The sequence below is a fragment of the Pezoporus occidentalis genome, unplaced genomic scaffold, assembly GCF_034315485.1.
Source record: "Pezoporus occidentalis ecotype Australia unplaced genomic scaffold, CSIRO_AGI_Poc_V1 ctg158, whole genome shotgun sequence".
NCBI lineage: Eukaryota > Metazoa > Chordata > Aves > Psittaciformes > Psittacidae > Pezoporus > Pezoporus occidentalis.
Genome location: NW_026913404.1, coordinates 1,489,830 through 1,515,158, shown reverse-complemented (window position 1 = coordinate 1,515,158; position 25,329 = coordinate 1,489,830). Strand labels below are relative to the sequence as shown.

The following is a 25,329-nucleotide window of genomic DNA, read 5'->3' as shown; positions in this document are numbered from 1 at the left end:
ATTTTTGTTCCTTTGACCCTTCACAGATTTGCCTGGGATGGGTGGACTCCAGTCCTATTAAAACTCCAAGTAAGAGTGCAGAATATGACTAATGAATTATTGACGAAGTTTAATGCAGTTTGTGCATTCTGCATTATTCCCAGTTCAAATACTGTGATTAGTTTGCAGCTGTTGAGTGCTGTGTTTAATTGTGAATTAACTGAGAACAAAAGTTGAGAGGTGTTTTATTAGAATCAGTTGCCGTGGGATCTCTTTTGATAAGAAAATTGGACAGAGAGTTGCATATTTTTCCTGTTGAATTCAGTATCAACACCTACATTTCAAGGCATAAGTCAAACTTATTCTAACAGTGTCTGTTCTTAATGGTCAGTTCAAAGTAATGCATTAGCAATGACATGCAGTACTTAAAGAGCATGGTAAAATAAAAAAGACACGTAAGTGTTGATATACGTGTAAGAAATAGTGTGGGGTTGTGGGGTTTTTTTCAGTTTAGAATGCAGTTATCTCCTGGCTTTGTTTTCCAGGTAGCTGAAATGCATGGGGAGCTGATTGAATTCAATGAGAGGCTGCACCGGGCTCTGATGGCTAAAGAAGCTCTTGTGTCCCAGATGAGACAAGAACTAATTGATTTGAGAGGGCCGGTAAGTGTTTGCCTATTACAGTGTAGAACATCACTCTGGAATGAGCTCAAATCCTTTACTTGTGATGAAACAAAACATATAGAACTAACAGGTAATGACATATCTGTCAAGAACACCTTACTTGGTATTTTGATAGTGTTCAACTCTCCTCAGCAGAGTTGAATGTAAAATAGATGTATTCAGACAATAAAATTGTTTTCTAGCAGCTGTTGCTTCACTTGGGCTTTTTCTGTTAAAAGACTGTTCAAATTCACAAATGAACAGGGAGGAAACAGGAGTTATCAAGAACATTCCTAATAGTTGTCCATCTTCTAAGGGAGACATATTTTGACAGTTTCTGTTTTCTGATTACATGCTATTACTCTTTACTTTTTGTTTGTACTGGAAGCATTCATGCCTGTTTTATCATAACATTTCTCTAAAGTAGTTGATAGTTCTGTGTGCATTAGTGAAGCAGGATTTCACCTACAATTTTCAGCCTTTTAGATGGAAACAATCACATCATTGTGTTAAGTGATGACAGGTGATAAATGGCATATGTATTATGGCTGTATTTTCTCACTCTGATACTTTGGACTTTATGTCCCTGTTCAGCAGATCTTGTTTGTAATCATGTCTCTCCATATCATAACCCAATAGGTAGATACTGATACCATATTTTAATGACTCAGATACTGAGAGAAAACTAATTCCGAGAACTTTTAAGACATGGAGGTGTTACCATATTTTTAAGGACTAGCTAAATGCTTGTGGTTATTATTTTGCTGATGTCCAAAATGAAATAGAATTTAATATAGTCCTAATGACTGTTGCATTACCCTAAGAAGGATATGTTTGAATTCTGTATAAGTAAACAGAACTCTTTGTGGATAGTCTGACCATTACTTATAGAATCATAGAATAGTTAGGGTTGGAAAGGACCTTAAGATCATCCAGTTCCAACCCCCCTGCCATGGGCAGGGACACCTCCCACTAAACCATGTCACCCAAGGCTCTGTCCAACCTGGCCTTGAACACCACCAGGGATGAAGCATTCACAGCTTCCCTGGGCAACCCATTCCAGTGCCTCACCACCCTTACAGTAAAGAATTTCTGTAGATTTGAATTAGAATTTTCAAACTTGAAGTGTGTAACCACCAGAAACTGTGGGATATGAATATTTGATCCTCCTTTGAGTTGTTTGAAAATATCAGCCAAGGACTTAATATTTATTATTAAAATAGCATATAATTTAGTTTGTTATAGAAAGAGCTTCCATGATTCTTCACTGTCTTCTCTTTTCCTTTTAATGCTGATAATCAATTTTAATGGTTATAATGTACAACTGAATTGTCACAATGATCTTTCCAAATTTCTAGTTATTGGGTTTCAGAACTTCTGCAACAAACAGAGGAATATTAAAACAAAAAGTATATGCTTTCAAGGGTATGAGGAAGTACATTGATGTGATGGCTCAATCACTGTGTTTTGCATTACAATGAAGAGCACTTCAATGACCATCTCAAAATCAGTAACCAGTCTGTTTCCGCATACTGGACCTCTTTAACGTCATCCTTTTTCTTATTTCCAAAATCCACACTCTGGTTTTGAGAGGTTTATGCAGAACTTTCACTGAACTTAATTAAAATAACAGCATATATCTGGTGGTAGTATTTGCAACTTCAGATACATGCAAAGAGAGTGCGCAGGTTGCAGGCAAGACCGAAGAATGTGTGGTCTTTAGCACAAGAGTCCTGGGAAGCCAGGCTGTGTGCTGGGTTGTGAGCAGACAACAGCTGATGTTGGTAATTGTGAGGCAGGTCCTTTCCACCTCACTCCTCCAGAAAAGGATAGTGGAGGTGTTCAGCATTCTGTATCTATGCCCTGGAGCAGACTTGGCTCTGCGCAGTTATTTTTCTTTGCCTGGCAGGAATGACTTAGTTTTTGGTGCTCTTGCGAAGGCAAAATTCAGTTCAGTCTTGTGTGTTGGGAGGTCTTGAGCTGGCCTGTCAAGACATCTGGGGAGCAGATTTTCTTTAGTTCCCTTAGAAATTTTATATTACTTTGCAATGAATAAATATGTAATTTGTACATTATATGTATATATTACTGCTTTACAATAAGCAGTAATATATATTTAGGTTTCTTAGGCAGAAAATAACCTGAAACCCAGTAATATGCCTGTAATGTACATTATAGAGATACATTGATCAAATATTTAATTTAGAACTTGTCTCTAGAAGTTCACCATTTTATCCTTTTAATTTTTTTTTCATCAAAACACACTATTCTCTGTTACACTTTACATTTTATGGTATTTAAAGGAGAGAAGCTATCCTTTTTGTGTAATTAGCTTTAACGTAAGGTAAAAGGTTATTGCTGTTTCAGTTCTGTTTTTTCAGTTTTGTTTTCTCACAACTGCTACTTTTGACTCTGCAGGTGTTAGTCCATCATTGCCATCTTTACTAACTTTTGTAGCTATAGAATGTTTAAGAACACAGCTAAAGTAAAAATGATTGCATGTCTTTTTCTAAATGGAATTTGGTTGTAAACCAAAGTGATCACTAGGTTTTAGGCACTTCATCTCTTTCCATAAATTTACTCACAATGTACTTTGTTTTAGCATACTTCGCTTCTGAAGGCATCTGATAAGGATGCTTTTTTTCTGTGTTTTCTTTACCTTTCAAAATTACATGCTTTTACAAACCCCAATTTGTTTCTTTCTGAAATTATAGCAGATTCTAATATGAGGAATTCACAGAGGTGATGTATTTATAATCCTGTTTCGCAACTGTTTATTTCTTTTATTGTTTCTCAGTAACAATTTTTATTGGCATTTAAAACAATTGAATGCTGAATTGTAATTTCCGTATAATATTATGTTTTCTTAATAGAAAGCATAAGAACCAGTGTGTTGGAATTATTTTTGTTTTCTAAATACAGGTCCCTGGAGATTTGAGTCAAACGTCTGAAGATCAGAGTCTGTCAGATTTTGAGATGTAAGTTTCATAATGCACACATTTTTCTCTTTGTACTGTTTTTATGAGAAAGAAGAATAAGCAGAGGCAATAATTTTCTTGTATTATTTCCAGTAACTGAATTCTCAGCTGTGGTGTTCTGCCGTTAAAAAGTACGGAGAGCTGCACAGTCCATGCCCTAGTATAGTTTTTAATGATGTTGAATATAAGTTTAGATTTATGAAGATGCCCTTGGAGGGCTTTTTCAGTGCACCAGGTCTTGGTATTCCAGCAAAGCACCCAAAAGTTCCTGGTTTCTGTTGCTTTGGGTTTGATAGATGCTGTTCATAATGTGGTGGACTCTTATTTCTACAGAAGAACTCCAGATGAATGAATTGAGCTGTCTGTGGATGAAGGGGTGAAAATGCAGCTCATGTCTTTGAATCACAGAAATTTGGAGGTGAAGAGTAGATGGAAATGGGTTCTCTATAACTGTGTAACTCTAACAAACTCAAGTTTTTTGCTGAGCTTTGTGGACCAAATGGAATTATTTCATTTGTCTTTATCAGTTATGTTACAGCTATGATACAGCAAGTGTAAAAGGTTCAGGCAGAACTACAATTTTCCTCATACTTCATGGGAATCATTTGAAATGTTAAGTTGCTTTGTTGATCACTGATCATTATCTGAATCACTGGAGGTGGTTGCTTTCCAATTCATATACATAAATATGATTCCCTATTACAATTTTTTTTCCTCTTCTCCTCAGATCAAACCGTGCTCTTATTAACGTTTGGATTCCCTCAGTCTTTCTGCGTGGCAAAGCTGCTAATGCATTCCATGTGTATCAGGTAAGTGACACATCTAAATGCAGATTCTGTGTAAAAGTTTCTGACTGAAATGGCACATTTTAATAATTTAAAGATCTCACTGTAATTTCATTAGAGATCAGGTAATGAACAGCAGCAGTAACTTCATATATATATTCATTCATAGGATTTTGTTGATTATCCAAATAGTGTGTTCTGAGAGTTGGCTTTTGATAGTTTAATACTTTCAAAGCACGCTAACAAGATGACTGCATTGGCTGAGGAGTACAACAGTATTAATCAGTAATGCCTTCTTCAGTATATGGGTACATACTGGGGATTCTTCATCAGGAACTGGAGTGCTAGAACAAGGGGTAATGGATTAAACTTAACCAGGTGAAGTTCATGTTCTTTACTATGATGGCCCTGGAACAGGTTGCCCAAATAAGTAGTAAATGCTCCATCCCTGGCAGTGTTCAAGGCCAGGTTGGACAGAGCCCTGGTCTAGTGTGAGGTGTCCCTGCTCATGCCAGAGGGGTTGGAACTGGATGATCTTAAAGTCCTTTCCAGCCCAAACCATTCTGTGGTTCTCTATCCATGACTGGAAATCTTGCTTGATAGAAAAGATGGATGTGGCTTACTATAATAGCTCCCTCAAAAGCATTTTGAGTGGTTCAGCAAGCCTTCATTATGTGTCACTGGACATGTTCATAGTGTGTTCTGCTTCAGCTAGGCCTGCATTTAGGGCTTTGCACTCTAACCTACCTTATAGTTGAAGCATTTAAATCTTACGTTGTTCCTTGATTCCTGGTTCTCAGTTTCAGAACAATTATCCCCTGCTTGGCTAGAATGGAAAAGCAAATTTTAAACTCTCTTTAATGTGCTGTCTCAGGCTATTGGAATTTCTTTATTTGTGGATTATTAGCAGTTGCAAAATTTTCCACTTATGTTTCAGCCACGTGTAATTACCTCTGAACAGGATTTCTAAAGCTTTTTAACAGTCATCTCACTCTGAATGATGATTTGTGTCCATTTTTCTCTGGAATCGGTGTTGCTGCCTGTGTGGATGAGCAGCAAAGGGTAATGTTAAGGGGCATCTATCATGTACTGTGTAAAAAGCTTTGAGTTCTAAAAGTTCAGTGTTGCCTCAAGCATTTTTACATCTAGACTGTTGATCAAGCAGAAGCTGAGATGGGATGTACCCCAGAATTTTCTTCTTTGTGTTTTTTTGGGTTTGAGTGTGTTGGTTTTTCTTGTTTGTGGTGGGGTTTTTTTTTTGGGGGGGGGTGGGGGGTGTGTGTTTTGGTTTTTTGTTTTTCCCTGAAGTTGCATAGGAGTTTTGAGTTTCTGGCAGATAACTACAAAATAAAACAATTGCAGAAAAATATTTGGTATCTGAACTGTGAGGTCTTTTGTTTCCAACAATATAACACTTGAATTTCTGCATTCTCTTGATTATTACTTTAAGCTATATCAGCAGGTACAGATTAAAATGAAGTCACCCAATGAATATGCCTTTAAAGTACATTTCTGACTGCTTAGACTTGGCACACTTGTTAAAGATGGTGAGAAATGACATGTAACAGTCCTGTCTGTACAGCATTAATTGTGTGTCTTTTTAATATTACTGGTACGTGCAGTTGTGTGAAAGGTAAGAGGGGGGAAGATGACCCAAGAGTTGATGTGTCTTTTCCTGATACATATTTCTTGAAATGCCAAAGCTTATGTGGATGAAATGAACACAATTCCAGGTTTCTTTCTTATTTATATGAAAAGTTGACATAACTTATAAATACCAAGTTGTGGGCATGAATTGTTGCAGTGGGCTTCTTGTTAGAAAGGAAAGCACTCTGAAGTTTTTCCTCTGCAAGTTTTGACTAAGAAGTAAACTTAAACTCAGGCATTTTTCAAGTGTGTTCATCAATAATGGTCTGTTGCTCACACTGTTTTTTCTCCTCATTTCATTGGTTAGTGAGAAGTAAAAATAAAACAATTGTTTCAGCTGCTTGTGGATACGCAGAGTTTAACTATAGGCACCTCTTTACCACGAGATGCCGTGAGAAATGAAGGCATGGGAGGAAAACTTTCTCTGTATGTTATTAAAGGCTTTTAAGTTCAGTAGTAATATTACTGCGTAGGAAGGCCATTTTGTTTAAAAACCAACCAACCACAACAAAAAAAACAAACCCACAACCCCCCAAAACAATATAAAAATAAAAATTGCTGCCAGTTTCCAAGTACTGAGTGGTTAAATGGCCAAAAAAAAACATTAGGAAAAGCGCACAGCATATATCCGTTTGAAAAAGGGTCATGGGGAGTTTGCATGTATTGTAAATAGTTGCATTTTTTTACCAACAATTTGGATTTTATTATTTGCTTTTTAGCTATATTCCCTTTGGTTGAATGGGAAGAAAGAATCCTTTGTTATTCTTAAGCTTGCTTTTGTATTTTGGGTTTTGTTAGTGTCATTACTACTAAGACATGAACCAGAAACAATTTATTTACCAGGTTTCTATATAATGTGCCAAATCTATATATTTTTTTTAAGTAATAAAGTGGTTTTCATTAAGGCATATTAGAATTGGAGTAAAAACTTTCATTATTTGAAAAAAATAATTTGATTTTGCTTGTAATCTGATAGCAAACTTGATATCAAACTTAGGAACTAAGAGTTCAATACTTTTCATGCAGTTTGGCTGCACATGACTATACAAACGTCATCATGAAAGCCTGGAAAGTATGCAGAATTCATATATACTGGAGATGTTCTGCACACTCATTTTGCACAGGAGAAATACTGAGATAAACTAAGCTTCCCAATTTATAACAGGTTCAGGGCTTTATCCAAAATCTGCTGAAGTGAATAGAGGGCTAGATGTTACTATTAGTTTGCTTTGGTTAAGGGCCCAGCTACAACGACTTGAACAAAATCTAGGTTTTTTTCACTGTGCTTTTGCACCTTATTTCTATTTATCATTGGCATGGCATGTTAGAAAATACATTGTGCTGGTGCAGAGTGGGTTTTAGTAGATTTGATACATTGATCATTAGGAGTGGAAAACAACTTCTAAAGGCTAAGCCTCTTGAGAAGAGGGCAAAAGAAAGCAAAATATCATTGCAAGATTTTAAAAGACTGAAAATTCTACATTTACAGAAACACCACTTGGAGAATTTAAGTGTGTTGTCTACAATATATACTCATAATTTTGGGCATCCATAGTGGGTAGAATTGTGTTTATTGGTATATGCATTTGAAAAAGTTACAAATTGTTCTGAGTGTGCTCTGTTGATTATCTGTTCATACCAGCCATTTATGGAACATATGTTATGTGGAAAGTTGGAAGTGTCTCTCTAGAATAGAACAGTAATGTCTGTGGTAAGACTAGTTTGTCTTTCATTACAGAACAGCACAGAATATTACAGAATTTCTCTCCTTAACAGTTGTCTGTTTGCTGGCAAGCAAGAATTACCTGTAGAAGTGACCACAAACTTCTATAGTTCTTATTAAACCTTGATCTTGGTACCTGCTGAGATCTTTCCTTATGGAAGATTACATTAAAGGCGTTCCTGCCAGTGTTTGTTCTCAGTAACAAGAGTATGACTGGGACAAGTCTCTGTCTAGCAAATAACTTTATTTTCTACCACCGTGCATGTGAAAAAAAGTTTTCCTGAGTAGACACAAACTCACAATAGACATAGTACTTTGATGAAATACTTGAAGCAATTGCCATATCTCTGATCAAGTATGTAGTCATGTGCTTGCTGAATACATATTTTGCATTTCATAGCTATCAGGAAAGCACTAATTTATAAAACTTCACAGTAGCCTCAATAACAGAACTGTGCATTTATCTTGTTAAATCTCTGCCAAAACATGTGCTCCTGATTACAGGGAACTAGATGCAATGTTGAAATTGTGGAAGAGGATATTTACCAGGCTACCAGTGCGTAATGAACTGACAAGGACTGGAAGTGTCAATTAGGATAAATGACTGAGCTCATTTCTGAGAGTCCTCTTATTTGTAATAAACATTATTTTTGCTGCTTTATAATTTTTTTTTCCCTAATGGCAGAAAATCAAAATGCACGTTAAGGGGCCTACAAGAGATCTGGATCCTGTATGAACAGGACAAAGGGGAATGGCTTTAACCTGACAGAGGGGAGGTTGAGATGAGCTCTTAGGCAGAAGTTCTTTCCTGTGAGCGTGCTGAGGCTCTGACACAGGGTGCCCAGAGAAGCTGTGGCTGCCCCATCCCTGGCAGTGTTCAAGGCCAGGTTGGATGGGGCTTGGAGCAACCTGGTCTGGTGGAAGGTGTCCCTGCCTATGGCAGCGGGCTGGAACTGCATGAACTTTAAGGTCCCTTCCAAATCATTCTGTGATCTATGATTTAGGGTTTTGTTGTCATTGCATTGTGCATAGTCCTTTGAGGTGAGGGAAAAAGCTCTCTACTGAGAAGAGAGCTGTAAGTGCTGAGTAGTTCAATTTTGTGATTCCTGAGGTTTTCCAGGTTTGTAGGATTCCCATGTGCAAAGACTGGACACCAAACACTATATAAATAATTAAATGCTGTAGTCTACTGATTGCAAAGCAATATATATATATATATAAAAATGTGAAGCAGGTTACATGCGTACCAACCCCTGGTTGAACGAGATACTGCTGAGAAGGAGATGGAACGTGTTGCCTGGATGGAGAGGTGGTAGGCAGTGCGTTGTCAGGGCATCCCCCCGAATCAGGATGCGCATCTGGCCTTCTCACCTGTCTGTCCCTGCAGAGGTCCTTATATCCCCCCTCAGGCTGGAGTGGGAAATTATCAGTTGCAACATCAGCGCACATGTGGCCAACGTGTGAACAGATGCTTACCGGCGTGGGACTCCCTTTCACTAACAGTGGTGTTAACTCCCTTATTTTCCAGGTTATGTTCCCACAACCCATGCTGAACAGTACTTTCCCATTTTTGTATGTTTCGCCACAGACCATTATCTATTGTCACTGACACACTAGGGTATCATGTGGGACTTCACCTCGTAAGTAGAAAGGTGAGAAGACAAGATGGGCTACTAAGCCATGTTGTGGAAGATTATGTCCCATTTGATTTCCAGCGATACAGGGTAAAGGAGGCTGTGGAGGCTTCAGAGAGGTGGAAATCTAGTATTTTGCTGCATGAATGAAAAATCTTGGTAAAATAAATGATTTGCGTATGATTCTGGAATATAGGGAATTTTCTCAGGAGGGATGATTTTAAATACAGGACTCAGTTACTGGCGCTTGAAGATCATAAAATTTATAAACTGAAAAACAGAGGAAGGTTTGCATGTAAAGAAGGTGATTGTGATGGGAATAGCAATTTCAATGAACCGAGTTGACTTAAGCTACTGTAAAAGGAACAACTAAAGCAAAAATTCACTATTGTAATTTTTAACTATAAAAGAGAATGAGGAAAAAAATGAGGAAGCTGATTAAAAAAAAACCTTTAAAGGGACAGCATGGGTAGTTTTCAGGTACAGTGGAGAATGCTTAAAACCTTGAATGTTGCCCAGAGGTATTGCATAACCTGTTTAAGAGAGGAAAACCAAGAGAAGGATGGCTAAGCACCATGGCTAAGCAGAATAAGGAAATTTATTAGGAGTAAATAAGTACATTTAAAAAAATTAAAAAATTTAAGTCATCTCCAAAATAAAGTAGAGGAACATGCACGTTCTGGAGGAAAACAAAGTAGAAATACAGTGTTACAGGGCTCTTGCAACTTTCCAAAGGTGTAAGATGTAATGGTCTCTTTTTTTCTTACGTATCAGGAAGAGGCCGCTTGCTAAAGTCAGTGGAACAAATACGCTGAAGAAGGAGGTCTCAGAACGTAAGATAGTAGTAGAAAAATGCATATTGTAAAATCTCTGTTCACCATGGAGTTATGGGGTATTCCCATTCTGGATTATTCCTTGTGGAGAATTAGCAGATTAGCTGTTTTAAATGAAATACCAGTAGAAGATCTTATCAAACAAATGAAGAATAAATCTCCATATGCAATTCCCCAGGGTGAAATGGCTCAAGACTGATAAATAGCTTCTGGCTGTGGGCACCAGAAGATTTTGAAGTACCTAATCTGACACAATTTTTAAAAGGGTTTAGGAAGGTATAAACACAACTTGTTACAAATCATTAGGAAAGGGATAGAAAATTGTTATGCCGTGTATAATCTCTGCTTTTTCTGTGTGCAGTTTTAGTACTGTCAAAAGAAATGTATCAGAACTAGAAGCGTGCGGGTGAAAAATGAAGCTTTTTCATTTGAGGAGCATATTAGAAATTCTCAGCATGCAAGACAGACAACTGAGAGGGGAATAAGATAGCAGTTGTTCAAATCGTGCAGGACATGGAGAGATTTTCAACTGTTTCAAAATGTAAATTGTAGCATCCATTGAAACCACCAGCTTGCAGTTCCAGAACAAGCTTGTGACAGTGGTTTTCTCCACAACATGTAACAGGGGGGCAAGATATTGCCACGGAGCTTTCGAATACTGAAAGTTTACATGGGTTTAGGAAATAATTGAGCTAATTCAAATTGAAGAAAAATCAATGCAAACACAAAGAGGTGACTTCTTTCACAGAAAACCCCTGGATAGCAGTGGTTTGGAAGGTAGGCAACATTTCCGCATAAACGTCTTTATACCTTTTGTTCATATTTAAGTATACTGAATAAAATACATTTCATAATTCACCAAAGCATTTTCTGAACTGTTGAAATTGGTATGCCTTGCAGTAAGAGGAGAGTGGGAGAAACTTGGAGGTCATGGTAGATGATTAATTAAACATGAGTTGCCCTTGTAATGCTATGCTAATAATGACTAATTTAGTCCTAAAATGGCAATAATAGTCTGATTAGGAAATCTCTTTCCTTCCATTACTGTTTATCCTCTATGCATGGCAAACTCATTCGAATGTTTTCAGAAGCAAATCCTCTTTATACTTGCTCAGCTTTGTTTTGCTTCAGGTTTATATCTTGACTACTGTCTTGCCGTTCATTAGTCCTGACAGATTACTGGTAGAATTCATTTTGCACCTGAGTAGAAAGCTTAATTAGATGGCCAGCTGATGTCCTTATTCTGAATCAACAAATCATAAAGATTATTTAGACGTTTCTGGATGGAATTATTTGAGCTGTAACAGGAGCTAGATGAGCTTAGACTAGATTGTCATAACAGTATCTTCTGGCAAGAACATTAGAAGAATTACTGTTACCCACCCTGAGTCCAAAAGAGGCTCGAGAGATTTATTCGCCTTACAAAGGTTGTTATAGCTAGTAGCAAGGGGAAAACTGATCAGTTATAAGCATTGAAGGACCTAGCCACATATGAAGAAACTAATATATTTTGTATGAAGTAACAGTTAAGAAAACCTATTCCATTAAACAGTTAAATATTAGGTGGCTTTGTAAAATCAGGATCACGCTGGCAAAGTCAAGAGTAGACTCTTACAAACACCCTGTTTTCTTTGCTATATTGGCAGGTATAAAGACAGAATTCAGATCAGAACTAAAAGAAAAACAAACCAAATTGCATTTACATTTCACCTCTAGATGGTGATAGTTAGTTGAAGTTTCGTTAGTGCCTGTGGACCAAGATGATTATTGCAATAATATTATCATATTTCTTTACTGTGGAGTATCTTGTTATTTTCTGCATACATATGGACTCCCCTTTCCTGTGAAGTGCACAGCAAATGCTATTAGTCATGCCTTTTGTTGCTATAATTACCAATGCCTGACATTTAAGATAATGAAACCTAGATTTTGGGATTCTTAAAGTGATATCAATATTTAAATGGCTACTTGCAAACCTGCCTTGCTTGCAGAGCAGTAAGCATTTTAGGTGATAACCAGTGAGATTAAAGATAAACATGCTACTCAAACAAGATTTCCTATTTGCATATGAATAGACATCTTCCCCCCTGATTATAACCAATAAACATTTTCTTACAACTTTTTTGTTCCTTTGATTGTCTTCAGTCTTACTGTTTAACACTGATATCTTTTGTCATAATATTTTTTTTTCATATTACTTCAAACAGTGTTTTTCTTCTCCATTTCCTGTGTGAAGGAAGAGCAGTATGCTTTCATCTGAAGGGGCTGTTACAGAATCGTGGACTTGTTCAAGTTGGAAAAGACTTTTGAGATTGTCAAGTCCAACTGTTAACCTAGCACTGCCAAGTCCACCACCAAACTAAGGGCCACATCCATGTCTTTTAAATATCGCCAAGGCTGGTGACTCCACCACTGCCCTGGGCAGCCGGTTCCAGTGCTTGACAACCCTTTTGGTGAAGAGATTTTTCAGGATATCCAACCTAACCCCCTTCCCGTGCAGCTGGAGTCCATTTCCTCTTGTTCTGTCATTTGTTACCTGGGAGAAGATACTGACCCCACCTCGCTACAACATCCTTTCAGGTAGCTGTAGAGAGCAATAAGGTCTCCTCTGATCCTTCTCTTCTCCAGATTGAACCCCCCCAGTTCCCTCAGCTGTTCCTCATCACACTTGTGCTCCAGACCCTTCACCAGCTCCATTGCCTTTCTCTGGACCCACTCCAGCCCCTCAGTGTCTCTCTTGTAGTATCTGAATGCTCCTGCTTAAACAGAGAGAAGGGTTTTCACAGAAATGCAGCATAAAAGAAATGAAGGAGAACAGTATCTGATACTCAAGAGGTTTTGAGGGGGAGAGTGGCTAGCACATTCTTTGGGTGGGATCTGAAACACTGCAAACAGTCATTGCCAGATGTGACTGTTGACTTTTCTATCTGTATACCCAGTCAGCATAGTCTTAATGTTTCATCCAAGGCAGAATTCTTAACAATGCAAGATAGTTAAAATACGTGTAAAAAAGTGTGCAACAAACTGAAAAAATTAACTCCAAAGTTGATTTTAATTTACCTGTTGTATGAAGACTTGGATTGCTTCAGCATCTGCAGCACTAAGCAGGCAAAAAGGAGAAAGAAATTATTGTCCAGTAGCATTCTATCTTGGAGCAGCTCAGGGCAAGTAGAGAAGAAAATGTCATAGAATGGTTGGGAGAATTTAAGGAAAGATACGGCTGATGGGATTCTGAAGGAGAGTGGTTTGAGGATGCAGAAACCAAAACCCTTTGTTTCCTTAATGGGACCTAAGGATGTGTCAGAGAAGCCTAAGAGTATGTAAAGGAGAAAAATTTTTAGATAGATGGGATGGAAGGAGTATACAAAGATGAGATAAGGAGACTTTTATACGTAATTATTTTTTTCTAAAGGAGTCCATAATACAACTTAATATAGTGATGGGCTTATAGAAATGCTGATCTGGATGAAAGAAATACTAAGGAAATGAAAGTATTGTTTAATTTTTCAACTTAGTTTATAGCTACTACAGAAAGAAGAAAATAGTTTATATCCAATAAATATTTATAATAAATGATAATTATCTTATTTACAAAGTGATTTGTGAGGTATCCTTCTTTCCCTGGCTAGAGTACCTCCTTTCCCCTGTATTTGAAGAAGCAGCCAGCAGTTCTGTCATTTTACCTGTATTCTCTTCTGCAGAAACATCTTTCACTGCAGTGGTTGTCATACATTGCAGTGACTGTATCACTTCAAAGTGCATGTTTGTGAAATGTTCTTAATGATTTTGGGGGTATTACAAATAATATTTCACTGTCTAAAAGGGATTAATAAATTAATGAGTGAAATAATCTGTGCTGATCTGATTTGTATGTTAAAACAGGAAATACTGATTTCATCCAGTGAAAGTGTAGGCATGCTGCTTTTGTTAGTATCCAGTCACTTTAGTGCTCTTTGGTGAATGGAAACAGAACTGTGACTACAGAAACACAACGAACAAAATTCAGCATGGAAGTCATTTGAATGGATAGGCCTAAAATGCATGACATGTACTACTACTGCTTAGTAGAGCAGTATTTTAAGGTTCATGCTTTGATGTGCATTCTCTCATATATTTGACACTGTATTGTTCATTTTTATGAACTAAATCTCAAAGTTGGAGATATAACAAAATATGTACAGTATTTGTAGTCTTTGTGCAAGTAGATAAAATGATCTTGCTGAGATAAAAGCTTGTTCACTTTAATTCCTGTTATGTCCCTGTACATAGAAAAGCACACAAAAAGCTGCTCAACAGCTCACAGCTGAAAAGTTTTATTGTTCTGTTTGTTTTTCATTAAGCGGAAATTAGAATCATAGAATCATAGAATCGTTAGGGTTGGAAAGGACCTTAAGATCATCTAGTTCCAACCCCCCTGCCGTGGGCAGGGACACCTCACGCTAAATCATATCACCCAAGGCCTCGTCCAACCTGGTACTGAACACTGCCAGGGATGGAGCATTCACAGCCTCCCTGGGCAACCTATTCCAGTGCCTCACCACCCTAACAGGAAAGAATTTCCTCCTTATATCCAATCTAAACTTCCCTTGTTTAAGTTTTAACCCGTTACCCCTTGTCCTATCATTACAGTCTCTAATGAAGAGTCCCTCCTCAGCATCCCTATAGGCCCCCTTCAGATACTGGAAGGCTGCTATGAGGTCTCCACGCAGCCTTCTCTTCTCCAGGCTGAACAGCCCCAAGTTTCTCAGCCTGTCTTCATACGGGAGGTGCTCCAGTCCCCTGATCATCCTCACGGCCCTTCTCTGGACTTGTTCCAACAGTTGATGTCCTTTTTATATTGAGGACACCAGAACTGCACACAATATTCCAGGTGAGGTCTCACAAGAGCAGAGTAGAGGGGCAGGATCACCTCCTTCAACCTGCTGGTCACGCTCCTTTTCATGCAGCCCAGGATACGGTTGGCTTTCTGGGCTGCAAGCGCGCACTGCTGGCTCATGTTCATTTTCTCATTGACCAGCACCCCTAAGTCCTTCTCCACAGGGCTGCTCTGAATCTCTTCTCTGCCCAGCCTGTAGCTGTGCCTGGGATTGCTCCGACCCAGGTGTAGGACCTTGCACTTGGCATGGTTAAACTTCATGAGGTTGGCATCAGCCCACCTCACAAGCGTGTCAAGGTCCCTCTGGATGGCATTCCTTCCCTCCAGCATATCAACCGAACCACACAGTTTGGTGTCATCGGCAAACTTGCTGAGGGCACACTCAATCCCACTGTCCATGTCAGCGACAAAGATGTTAAACAAGAGTAAAACTAGCAAAAAATTAAAGCATCTTTACTAGTTCATGTCTGCTTTCCTTTTTACCCGGTTAGTGTAAAGGTAAAACTATGGACCAGTGGTACTCCATACTTATTTAAAGTGTTGTTTAAAAGGAAATGTAAAGAAAACCTTGCACAGTCAAGCTTAGCTAACATTTAGAAACTGATGGTGCCAATGTGCAGGTTATGTTTTTGTATTCATGCTGATTCATCTACCAAACCAGTTGCTAATTTTTCTTTCTACTCTCAAATGCTTGGGCCTTGATTTGAAAGGCATATGTAATAAACAAGAGGATCTCTAGGAAATCATTTTATTAGTGAGGGAAAGGAAATTAGGAATACAATAATACAGAAATAATAGGGTGTCCCATTTCCCCCCCCCCCCAGTAATGCTTAGTTAGGGATCAGATGCGACAGTAGCTTCCTTAGTGTAGATCAGTCTCTTTTGCATTCCCTGTGCTGCTCATCATATTTATTTTTTTTCCCATGCTTGTAAGAAAAACTGACCTTGTCCAGCACAGGAGTGATTTTTATAAACTTTCTCAGTGTTTGCTACATCATTTGAAGTGTTCTGCTGCTCAAATGTTCAGACTTCTCTTGCATCTTGTGCCACTGAGTTTTAGATGTGGTTTAGGAGAGTTTCAGTGCTCACCTTTCACTAGCATTGTTCTCTCCCCTTCTGACATTTTTCTTGCTTCTGCAATGGAACATAGACTCACAGGGACTTCAGCAGGTTTGTATTTGTGGAGCTCCCATCCACAGAGTTCTCTGGCTAGAACTGATTTTTCGTTACATATTTATTTCATCTTACCAGGAAATGTGAGATGTGTTTGAAGGGAAGATTCTGGAGTTAGGCTTGGGTTAGGGAAATTTCCTTCCTGATGCTTAGTCTGTTATTTCTGTAACCACAAATGACATAGCAACAGAAAGATTCTCCAATACCCCATTCAGTATCTCTTTCTACTTACAGTGCTTGAGAGAGAGACAAAAAACAAATCCTAAACATACCATTCTATATTTCTCATCCAAACAAAAAAAGTACTTCAGACTTCAACAGACCTGAAAAACAGTAACTGAACCTGTGAAGGTTCGTAAAACTGGAGCAAGTTGGAATTTTGGCATTTTGTCCTTTCTTTTTCTCAGGCTTTTATACATAGGTAGCCTTGAACTCTGTCAATAGTTACTAATCTGTTACCAGGGTTTGTTAATGGCATTTTTGACTAGGAGCTGCTTAAAGGAACTTGGCTCGAAAATCAGTACCATGGGAGTAAGGTTTATTCATCTTCAGTATAGAGTCATTGAACTAGTGCTTTCAAACCAGTTCTCAGAAACCAGCATTTAAGTAATATTAAATTAGCAGGTAGCTGGCTAAAAAACCAAAATATTAAATTACCACTGGTTTGGCTACTTCTCTTCAAAGCTTTAACTTCAAATATATTTGTGATGAGAAAATAACAGACTAATTCATTATATCTACTTATTACCTGAAATTTTTCTTTCAGCTGCTGTAAATCATAGCTACAAAAAGGTTACTGATCAGTCTTTACATGGAGACCCAACTGGAAAGTGCTTCTAAACTGCAGGCAAAAGCTGCTTAATTAATTTGTTGTTATACAAGAGAATCTTAAAGTAAAGTCTTTTGTCTCCAATCAAACAAACATTCTAGTGATTTTGATTCAGCCTGTAAATTTTCATTACCTTGGAGATTACTCAGGAGTGGACGATTTCAGGAGAACATGGGCATTTGAAAGGAAGTGGATGGATTTGTATCTGATTTCTAAAAATTGATCAGAGAATGAACCTTAGAGTAGTCCTTTGAACTTTCTATAATGTGATCTTAGAATGCTGTTCTGTAATTTTAAGTCATATGTTAAGGTATTTTCAGTAGTAAAAAGTAGTGTTGCTCTATAATACAGCATGGTAATTTGGAACAAACATCCACAAAATTGTGTTTGTCAGTTACAAGTGTCATTGATTTACTCTTGAAAGGCTGTGAAAGAAATTGTGAATACATTGAAGATAATGGGAATAGTACTAATGACTTAGAAGACAGTTTCAAACTATGCATCTCACGTTGCTTGATTTGGTATAATTTCAAAATCCTGTCTACAAAGAGAATTGTTCCCTGTTATTCCTGTGCTTAGTTGTATGATTTGTATTTGATTTAAGTGGTGATAACTATATGCCTTATATGACTAAGCTAGAATAAATTTATCCAAGTGGTTTCATATTTAGGATGTACTTTGTTCAACTGCCCAACTAAATTTGCATTAAGTGTCTTGAGAAACCTTTGCTTGTGAATAGCATTCCCTGTTGAGATAATAAAGCTTTAAATGTGTACTACATCATGAACATTAATGTGCCTTTCATAATCTATTATATGATTGTCAATAAATTCAATATGGCAGGGAGCTCCAAATGTTGCATTTTGTCTAAAAAAAATCAAAATCTATGTACATAGAAGGACAGGAAGAAATTCTTCTACAGTTTCAACTAAGAAATTAATCTCTGTTTTTTGCACTCTTAAAAATTCCAGTTACAGTGTACTGCATTCTTTAATTGGGTAACTGGGGGTTACAGCTTAACAGGTAATATTGAACTGCATGATTCACCAAATCACACTGGCAAAGATAACTGCTGTTAAACCAGGATTTCCAAGTTAAACCATGGATTCCATATTAAATAAGTTGGTTAAAAATAAGTTTTTTGTCATCCCTCTGTCTCCTGTAGAGAAGCTGAAACATAAACCTTGGGAATGTACAGTGTTTCATACAATACGCTGCTTAAAGCGATGTTAGAGCTGAATGAATAAAGTATTTAATACAGTTTTTACTACATTTAATGAGTGTCCTAGGTTCAGCAGTAGCAGTCATTTTTTTCCTTCTTAGTAGCCGGTGCAGTGCTGTGGTTTTGTCTTTCGGCCTGGGAACAGCACTGATAACACCGATGTTTTTAGTTACTGCTCAGTAATGTTTAGTCTGACCAAGGACTTTCTGAGTCTCATGCTCTGCCAGGGAGGAGGGGAGGCCGGGAGGAAGCAGAGACAGGACACCTGACCCAAACTACCCAAAGAGGTATTCCATATCACAGCACGTCATGCCCAGGATGTAGAACTGGGGGCAGTTACCCAGAAGGGTTAGATCACTGTTTGAGTCAGGCTGGGTATCAGTCGGCGGGTGGTGAGTGGTTGTATTCTCTTCCCTTGTTATTTCCCTTATCATTATTCTTATTGGTGGTAGCAGTACTGTTTTTTGTTATACCTTAGTTACTGATCTTATCTCAACCTGTGGGAATTACATTCTTTCAATTCTCCTCCCCATTCTTCTGGGAGCTGGGGGGAGGAAAGGTGGGGAGTGAGTGAGCAGCTGTGTGGTCCTGAGTTACTGGCTGGGCTTATACCACAACAGTGAGTTTTATTGAAATCATGCCAAATACGTGTATTTCATATTTTCCATCATTTTCCTTCAGAGGTGTACTGAACTGTTAAAACAGATGGGCCTGTAGGTGTTTAATTATCTTCTTCCTGGCTTTCTTTTCAAAATGAAAGAGAAATCTGTATACTTCTTGCAGACTTGTTATATGGGTCCATCTGAATTCCTGTTACCAAAACTAGTTGAAGTTTTTTCTACATCTGCATTTGTAATTCACACAGTACTCTGCATCTCTTGTACTCTTAGGTGTGCTAAGTTTGGAATTACAGTATTTATTTTTGTCCTTATCAGAAAACATGAGGAAGTACAATAGTAACAAAAAGCTACACTTTTTATTCAATAGAATTCAATATTACAAATATATGAATGTTTTCTGCAGTGAAATACTATATTTTGGCAGGAGTTGCATGGTATATTTTCTGTTGCAAGATAGAAACCTCGTAAAAATTGGAGAAACTAGGTTTCTGTAGAGATAAGAGAACTTCTTAAAGACCAAATAAAAGGAAGGCTGCAGAAGCTGCTTTTGTGGGAGAAGACGTTTACTTAATGTCACTGAATCTCTGAAATACCATAAGCCCTTAGTAACATTTTGCCTTTTCTAAGGACTTGGTAAATCTAGAGGAGAAAGATTGTTTTAATATTTCAGTCATCAGGAGAAACTACCTTTCAGTGCTGGAATCTGCAACATCAGAATCCAAATTTCGTCTTTTCCTAGTATTCGCAAAATTCCAGGTGCTGCAGCTAAGGAAAAGGTCACTCTGGATCTTGTGTTGTGGTGCCTGGTTTAGAGTTTCTGACTTGTGCTATTTCAGCATTCTTTTTAACTGTGGGTTCATTTCTGTAGAGGAAAAGTTATCTTCTAGTAGTGAAGGGAATCTCAGATTTCTATCATTATATTCCACCTCCACATGAAATTTTCCTAGAGAATGTGAACATTTAGCATGTAAGTCATAATATGCTCATGAAATAATTAATTGGCAAACAAAACCAGAATCACAAAAACTACAGCTGTGGTTAATTCCTCTTAATGTCTTATACAAGCAAAAAGAATGAACTGTGTTTATTTTCCAAACAATAAAATTTCTATTTTAGTTTTCAGTGATTCTTTTTTTTTTTTTTTTAAGAAAGTAAAATAAGTTTTATACTTTCGATAAAATTATGTTTTGCAATTCAGATGCTACAAAGCTGATTTACAAAGATGAAAAACACTGAGTGCATAGAAATAAATTTTATAATGGTATTAAATTATTATTTCCTTTGATCACTGGCTAGTAGAATATGCTGGAAACCATGGTAACAAAAAGTGCTGCAACGTATGCCCCAGGATCATGTTAAAATGAGCAAGCTATGTTTGTCTTGATTAATATCATAAAAAGAGACAAAAAGAGAATGAGAGGGGGAGAGAATAAGATTGACCTGTACAACAGAAACAGCTAATGTACAGTCAGAGATATAGCTATGGATAATTGATCCTGGAACTTCTGGTACAATTGTGTTATGAAGCTTTAAAGAGTAGAGGAGATATATCAGTGGTTTGTCTTCAATGATTTTCTTCCCTATCTGTGTTTTTCAGGTTTATATTAGGATAAAGGACGATGAATGGAACGTTTATCGGAGATACGCGGAGTTCAGGAGCTTGCATCATAAATTGCAGAATAAATACCAGCAAGTGAGGACTTTCAACTTTCCACCAAAAAAGGCCATTGGAAACAAGGTACTTAACTCACAGTATCAGTAAGAGTTGTGGAGAAAAAAAGTTTTATCCACACACACAAAGATACCAGGTTGGACGGAGCTTGGAGCAACCTGGTCTAGTGGAAGGTGTCCCTGCCCTTGGCAGGGGGTTGGAACTGGATGAGCTTTAAGGCACCTTCCAAGCCAGACCAGTCTGGGATTCTATGACTGTTACAAATACTTTTATCATAAATATTTTTTACACCTGGAAGACAATACCTGATGTTTCCATACAGACTTGGCCGCATCAGCTGCAGATTCGCTGATAATGTAGTTAATACATTGATTTTTCCACTCACTGCAAAGGAGACTGTTTTTATTAAACAAAATGGAGATGGCATACACAGTAGAGGAATGCACAAAACTCCCCAAACTATACTGAACATCTTATATGTGAAACCTAATCTCTTCTCAGTGTGTGCCAGCAATTAACACTGGTCAGTAATTCATTAAATATTTCTGTAAAATTTAAGGAATTTAGACCAACACACCTTAGATTTCCTGTACTGCTCACCAAATGTTTTAAGTTCTTTAAACTAGCTTTTTAAAGGCATTTGGATGTTTAATTACCATAATCTGTCTCTTTGTGTCTTTGTTCTCCCACTATAAAATGGGAGTGTCTGCTTTTTCTGTTCATATAGGGGTTTTGCAACAAATACAGTAAATATTGTAGTATGGACGTAGTAAATATGTAGTATCATGTAGCTTAATCCTTAATCATCAAAACTTTAAAATGTGTAAGAGCTTGAATACACATTGTAGTCTGCATCACAAATCCAGGAGGGATTGAGAAGTAATCGGTAGTTTTGCTTTACAGTGTAGCAGTGATATGAAAAAATTATTTAACAGTCGCATGTAAAATATTTGAGATTTACAGCATGCCTATGGCTAAAAATATCTGTACTAAACCACAGGGTGCTTAAATCAGCATTCCTAATGTTAATCAAGTGTTTTAGCTTTTATATGGGACTTTCTTGTTTCTTTTTCTCTTTTTTTTTTTCTGTAGTGTCACTGCTGTTTGTATCAAATACCTAAGAAGCACCAGCCATAGTGATCAGCATAGTCACCAAAAGAAGGCTGACGTAATGCCTAAAATAGATTAATGACATTTTATTTGGCCTAAGAGCACAGTAATACATGTATTGCTAAAATGCCAGAATCATGCTAATTATATCTGATGCAACTTTGTGTATGATAGAAGAATCACCAGTGCTGACTCATGTAAACTAATCTAAAAATCTCAAAAACAAATAGAAAAAAAGCAATACTAATAAATTCTTTAAGGCATTCAGGTGTCAGTGAATGTGGACATTGTCAGTATTTATAGGTAGTAACTCTGATGTTATTTCACATGCTCTTTCCAAGTATTCTGTAAACATGAGTAGGTAAGGTTGGTGCATTTGATACAAAATTAGTAGTAATGCACATAATCTGCATTAGATGGTGATGATATAAATGTATTTATATCATCATTTACATATAATAAACATATATATGTGTGAGTATATATGTAGGTCATGATTTGCCTAGAAATGTTGGACCAGATGATCCTTGAGGTCACATCCTACCTGGGATTCTATGATTCTATATGGAATTTATCAATACAACCTATAGGTCTGTTTGCATGGCATAAAGTCCATAGCTGATGTTCATTGCCTATATCCTAGTAAATGAAAGTACTTATGAGAGCTTTCTTGCCTTTTTTCCCCAGTGCATTTTTCATTTCATTTTTAATGCATAGTTTTGTAATAGAAACAATGTATTGTGTTTTTTTTTTAATTTTGCTACATAACTAATTCTCCTTTTTTGAAGTGATGGAATATTAGCCACTTCAATATATTGCAAAAACCTTCTTTTAAGCTTTCTTTGATAGTCTTTCATCCTTAATTACTTCAAATACAATTGGTGCATACAAAATTTTTAGTTGAGCAACTTATTAAAACATTTGCAATGCTTATTCTTTCAGTGCTTTAGCTTTGGGCCAAAATTCTACCTTAATCATGCATAAAACCACAGTTGCTTTCTGCCATATCAGATCTCAGAAAAAGTATCCTTTACAGTAAGAAATGGGTGACATCCATCACACTCCTAAAAGGCTCCTATGATCAGCCATAAGACAGTGGTTTAACTTGAATTATGATTAGTGGTTACACTTCTGGCTACCTGCTGTAAATAGCTTGTAAGTTGTAAAGTGGAGCTTTCACATTTCCAAGAGCTTACTTCAGTTTGTCACTCATGAATTTATTTCCACAGCATATTATCTAGGCACATTTTTGTCCTTTCAGTGGTGCTGTTTTCTGTACTGTGTCATACCTGTACATGTTGCATTTAAGAGCATTGAGTGGTTTTGTGTAGTATAGTGGATCATGCTTCAGGAACGATTATCCTATAGATCCAGCAGGAATAGAATCACAGGCTCGTTTGGGTTGGAAGGGACCTTAAAACTCATCCAGTCTCAACCCCCTGCCATGGGCAGAGACACCTTTCACTAGACCAGGTTGTAGCTCTTTTGAAGACATTACACTGCGTGACTGACTCCCTCCTTTCCATGGCAGAGTAAGTTGAAGTAACTGGAAGGCTTAAAAATTTGTTGTAAAATTAATTAAGTCATATGGGAATGTCTGTCTTGGAATTATGTAGGATGATGGATGTGTGTGTGATGTTACACTTGCAAATGCTTGGTAACAAGCCTTAGAAGATTGTGTCAGTGCTGCTTTTTTCAGTACTGCTTTTTTCAGTACTGCTCTTTTAACTTCAGTGGCTGACAAAGCCTGTTCCCTTTTAGGTGTGTTGTTAGATTGCACTAAATATTTTTCTCTTTGATATCGGTTGTTCAGTTTTTAATAGAATTGCAGCTGTCTTCTCATTTCTAAATTAATCAGTAAAATCTTAAATCACTGCCTAAAGAGGTGTTTCAGTAGCTGAACTCTGCTAACAGGACTATCCGTATGCAGTTTGTCTAGGATTCTGTCAATCTATGGTTTTTATGTCCTTTACGAATCTTCAGTGTTGCTAGATGCCCAATTAATATATTGGTAAAACATAGCCCTTCATGTGCAAATGGCTAAACCCCACTATTTTACATCTTTTGGGAAATGGTGGTGTGTGCTTTTTATATCCTTCAGGTCTGGACCTGAATGATATTGTTCATTGTCTATGTTCAGTACACTGCATTTGGTACTATGAAGCTAATGAAGGTAATACGCTTACTCTAAATCTTAGTGGCCCTGAAAGAGGGTTTTGCTCGGATTGATTTCTCCCTTGATACCAGCACTACATTTGGTGCTCAGTTACACGTCTCGGATTTAGGGAACCTCCAGCCACAAGAGGACACCATGTTCTATGGAATGACCTATTAACTACTACAACAGAGTCATAGAATACTATTCACTTTCTTTCTGTGCAAAATATTGGAGCTCTGAGGAGGGAACTTGACTAGCAGAGAGTAATGTAGAAAAAACTGTGAGAACTATTAATTTTCATGCTTAATTTTCCTGCTTTACTGCAAGGTAAACCAGGGAGATCACATTCAAATGCAAAGCTGCAGAGTTTTCTGACACAGGGAAAATTTGCCTTTGAGGCTGGTGACCTTATTTTCAGTATCAGTTTAAACGTTTGAACTAATGAAAGCACTGAAAAGAATAATTTGATTTATAAATGTTGCTTTGAATTGTCAGGACAGATAATGTGACTGCTGAAGGAAAATATATTAATAATGTTTGCAATGTTCCATGTTCCATGTATTAGGTTTCATATATACTAGTCCCCGTGGTGTATATTTTCTACTAACAATCTGTCAGTTCTGGTAGTAAATAATTGTCAAAATCTTTGTAAGTAGTCTTTGCAAGAATAAGTAGTTTTCCATTAGCTTACCAATGTTTTGTTTGAGTGAAAATCAGAAACATACTTGCTCTTTTTTATATGTATGAGACAGGTCATATGCTCATCATGTATTTTTGTACTTAATTTTTAAACTGTAGATAATTTTAGTTAAAACTGTGTCTTAACACTTGAACTGTTTGGTTTTGTAATCTTAAAACATGCTCCCCATGTATCAGCCTGTTTTGTGATTTGCTAATTATTTTATATGTAGGTGTATATACTAAGACTTGTAATTTCAAATTATGTTTTTCTTGCATGAAATAGATTTTTGCCTTTTAGCCAGCCTTCAGGTGCTTTGGATCTTTTGAATTCGTAAGTCCATTATCACAGTCTTTGTAACTACTGCTTTCCCGTCAGGATCCTGACATCCAAAGGACTGGCTGGTGTCTCACTTCTTGAAATGTTGCTTTCAGCATAGTGGTTGAGTAATAATACAGGAGCATTTACTGCACCTATTATTCATTTTTTTGAATATCCCGAAAATCTCAGTTGCTGCTTCTGCATTGGGCAGATCATAATGCTTACGGAATGGATTTTAGTAACTGAGTAAGCATTTAATTAAGTATCCTTGTGCAAGGGTATTGTCCCAGTAAAGGACATATCAAAATAGAGATGGTTCTTTGCTTCCACAGAAGATGTGAATTCAGTGATTGTCTAAGTATGTAGAAATTAAATAAGGTAGCTTTCTGCTGAGTGCTGACTTGACTGCATGATATCCTTTGCTTTCC

General features: G+C 37.2%; 1 protein-coding gene across 7 annotated transcripts in view; it reads left to right on the top strand.

Annotated features, from left to right (window-relative positions):
- SNX29 (sorting nexin 29) overlaps positions 1–25,329 on the top strand; it is a 121,854-nt gene that overhangs the window by 49,575 nt on the left and 46,950 nt on the right. For 3 of the 7 annotated variants that reach the window (XR_009963459.1, XM_062611847.1, XM_062611848.1), the window contains exons 16-19: positions 525–641; positions 3,564–3,619; positions 4,347–4,428; positions 20,559–20,699. Coding sequence is in view for 6 of the 7 variants with exons in the window: in XM_062611847.1 (XP_062467831.1) it covers positions 525–641; positions 3,564–3,619; positions 4,347–4,428; positions 20,559–20,699 (396 nt within the window). In the remaining variant the exon portion in view is untranslated. Of the gene's footprint in view, positions 1–26; positions 70–524; positions 644–1,999; positions 3,539–3,563; positions 3,620–4,346; positions 4,429–20,558; positions 20,700–25,329 lie in introns of those variants that run through there. The other 4 variants (XM_062611849.1, XM_062611850.1, XM_062611851.1 and 1 more) reach the window with 4 other exon arrangements.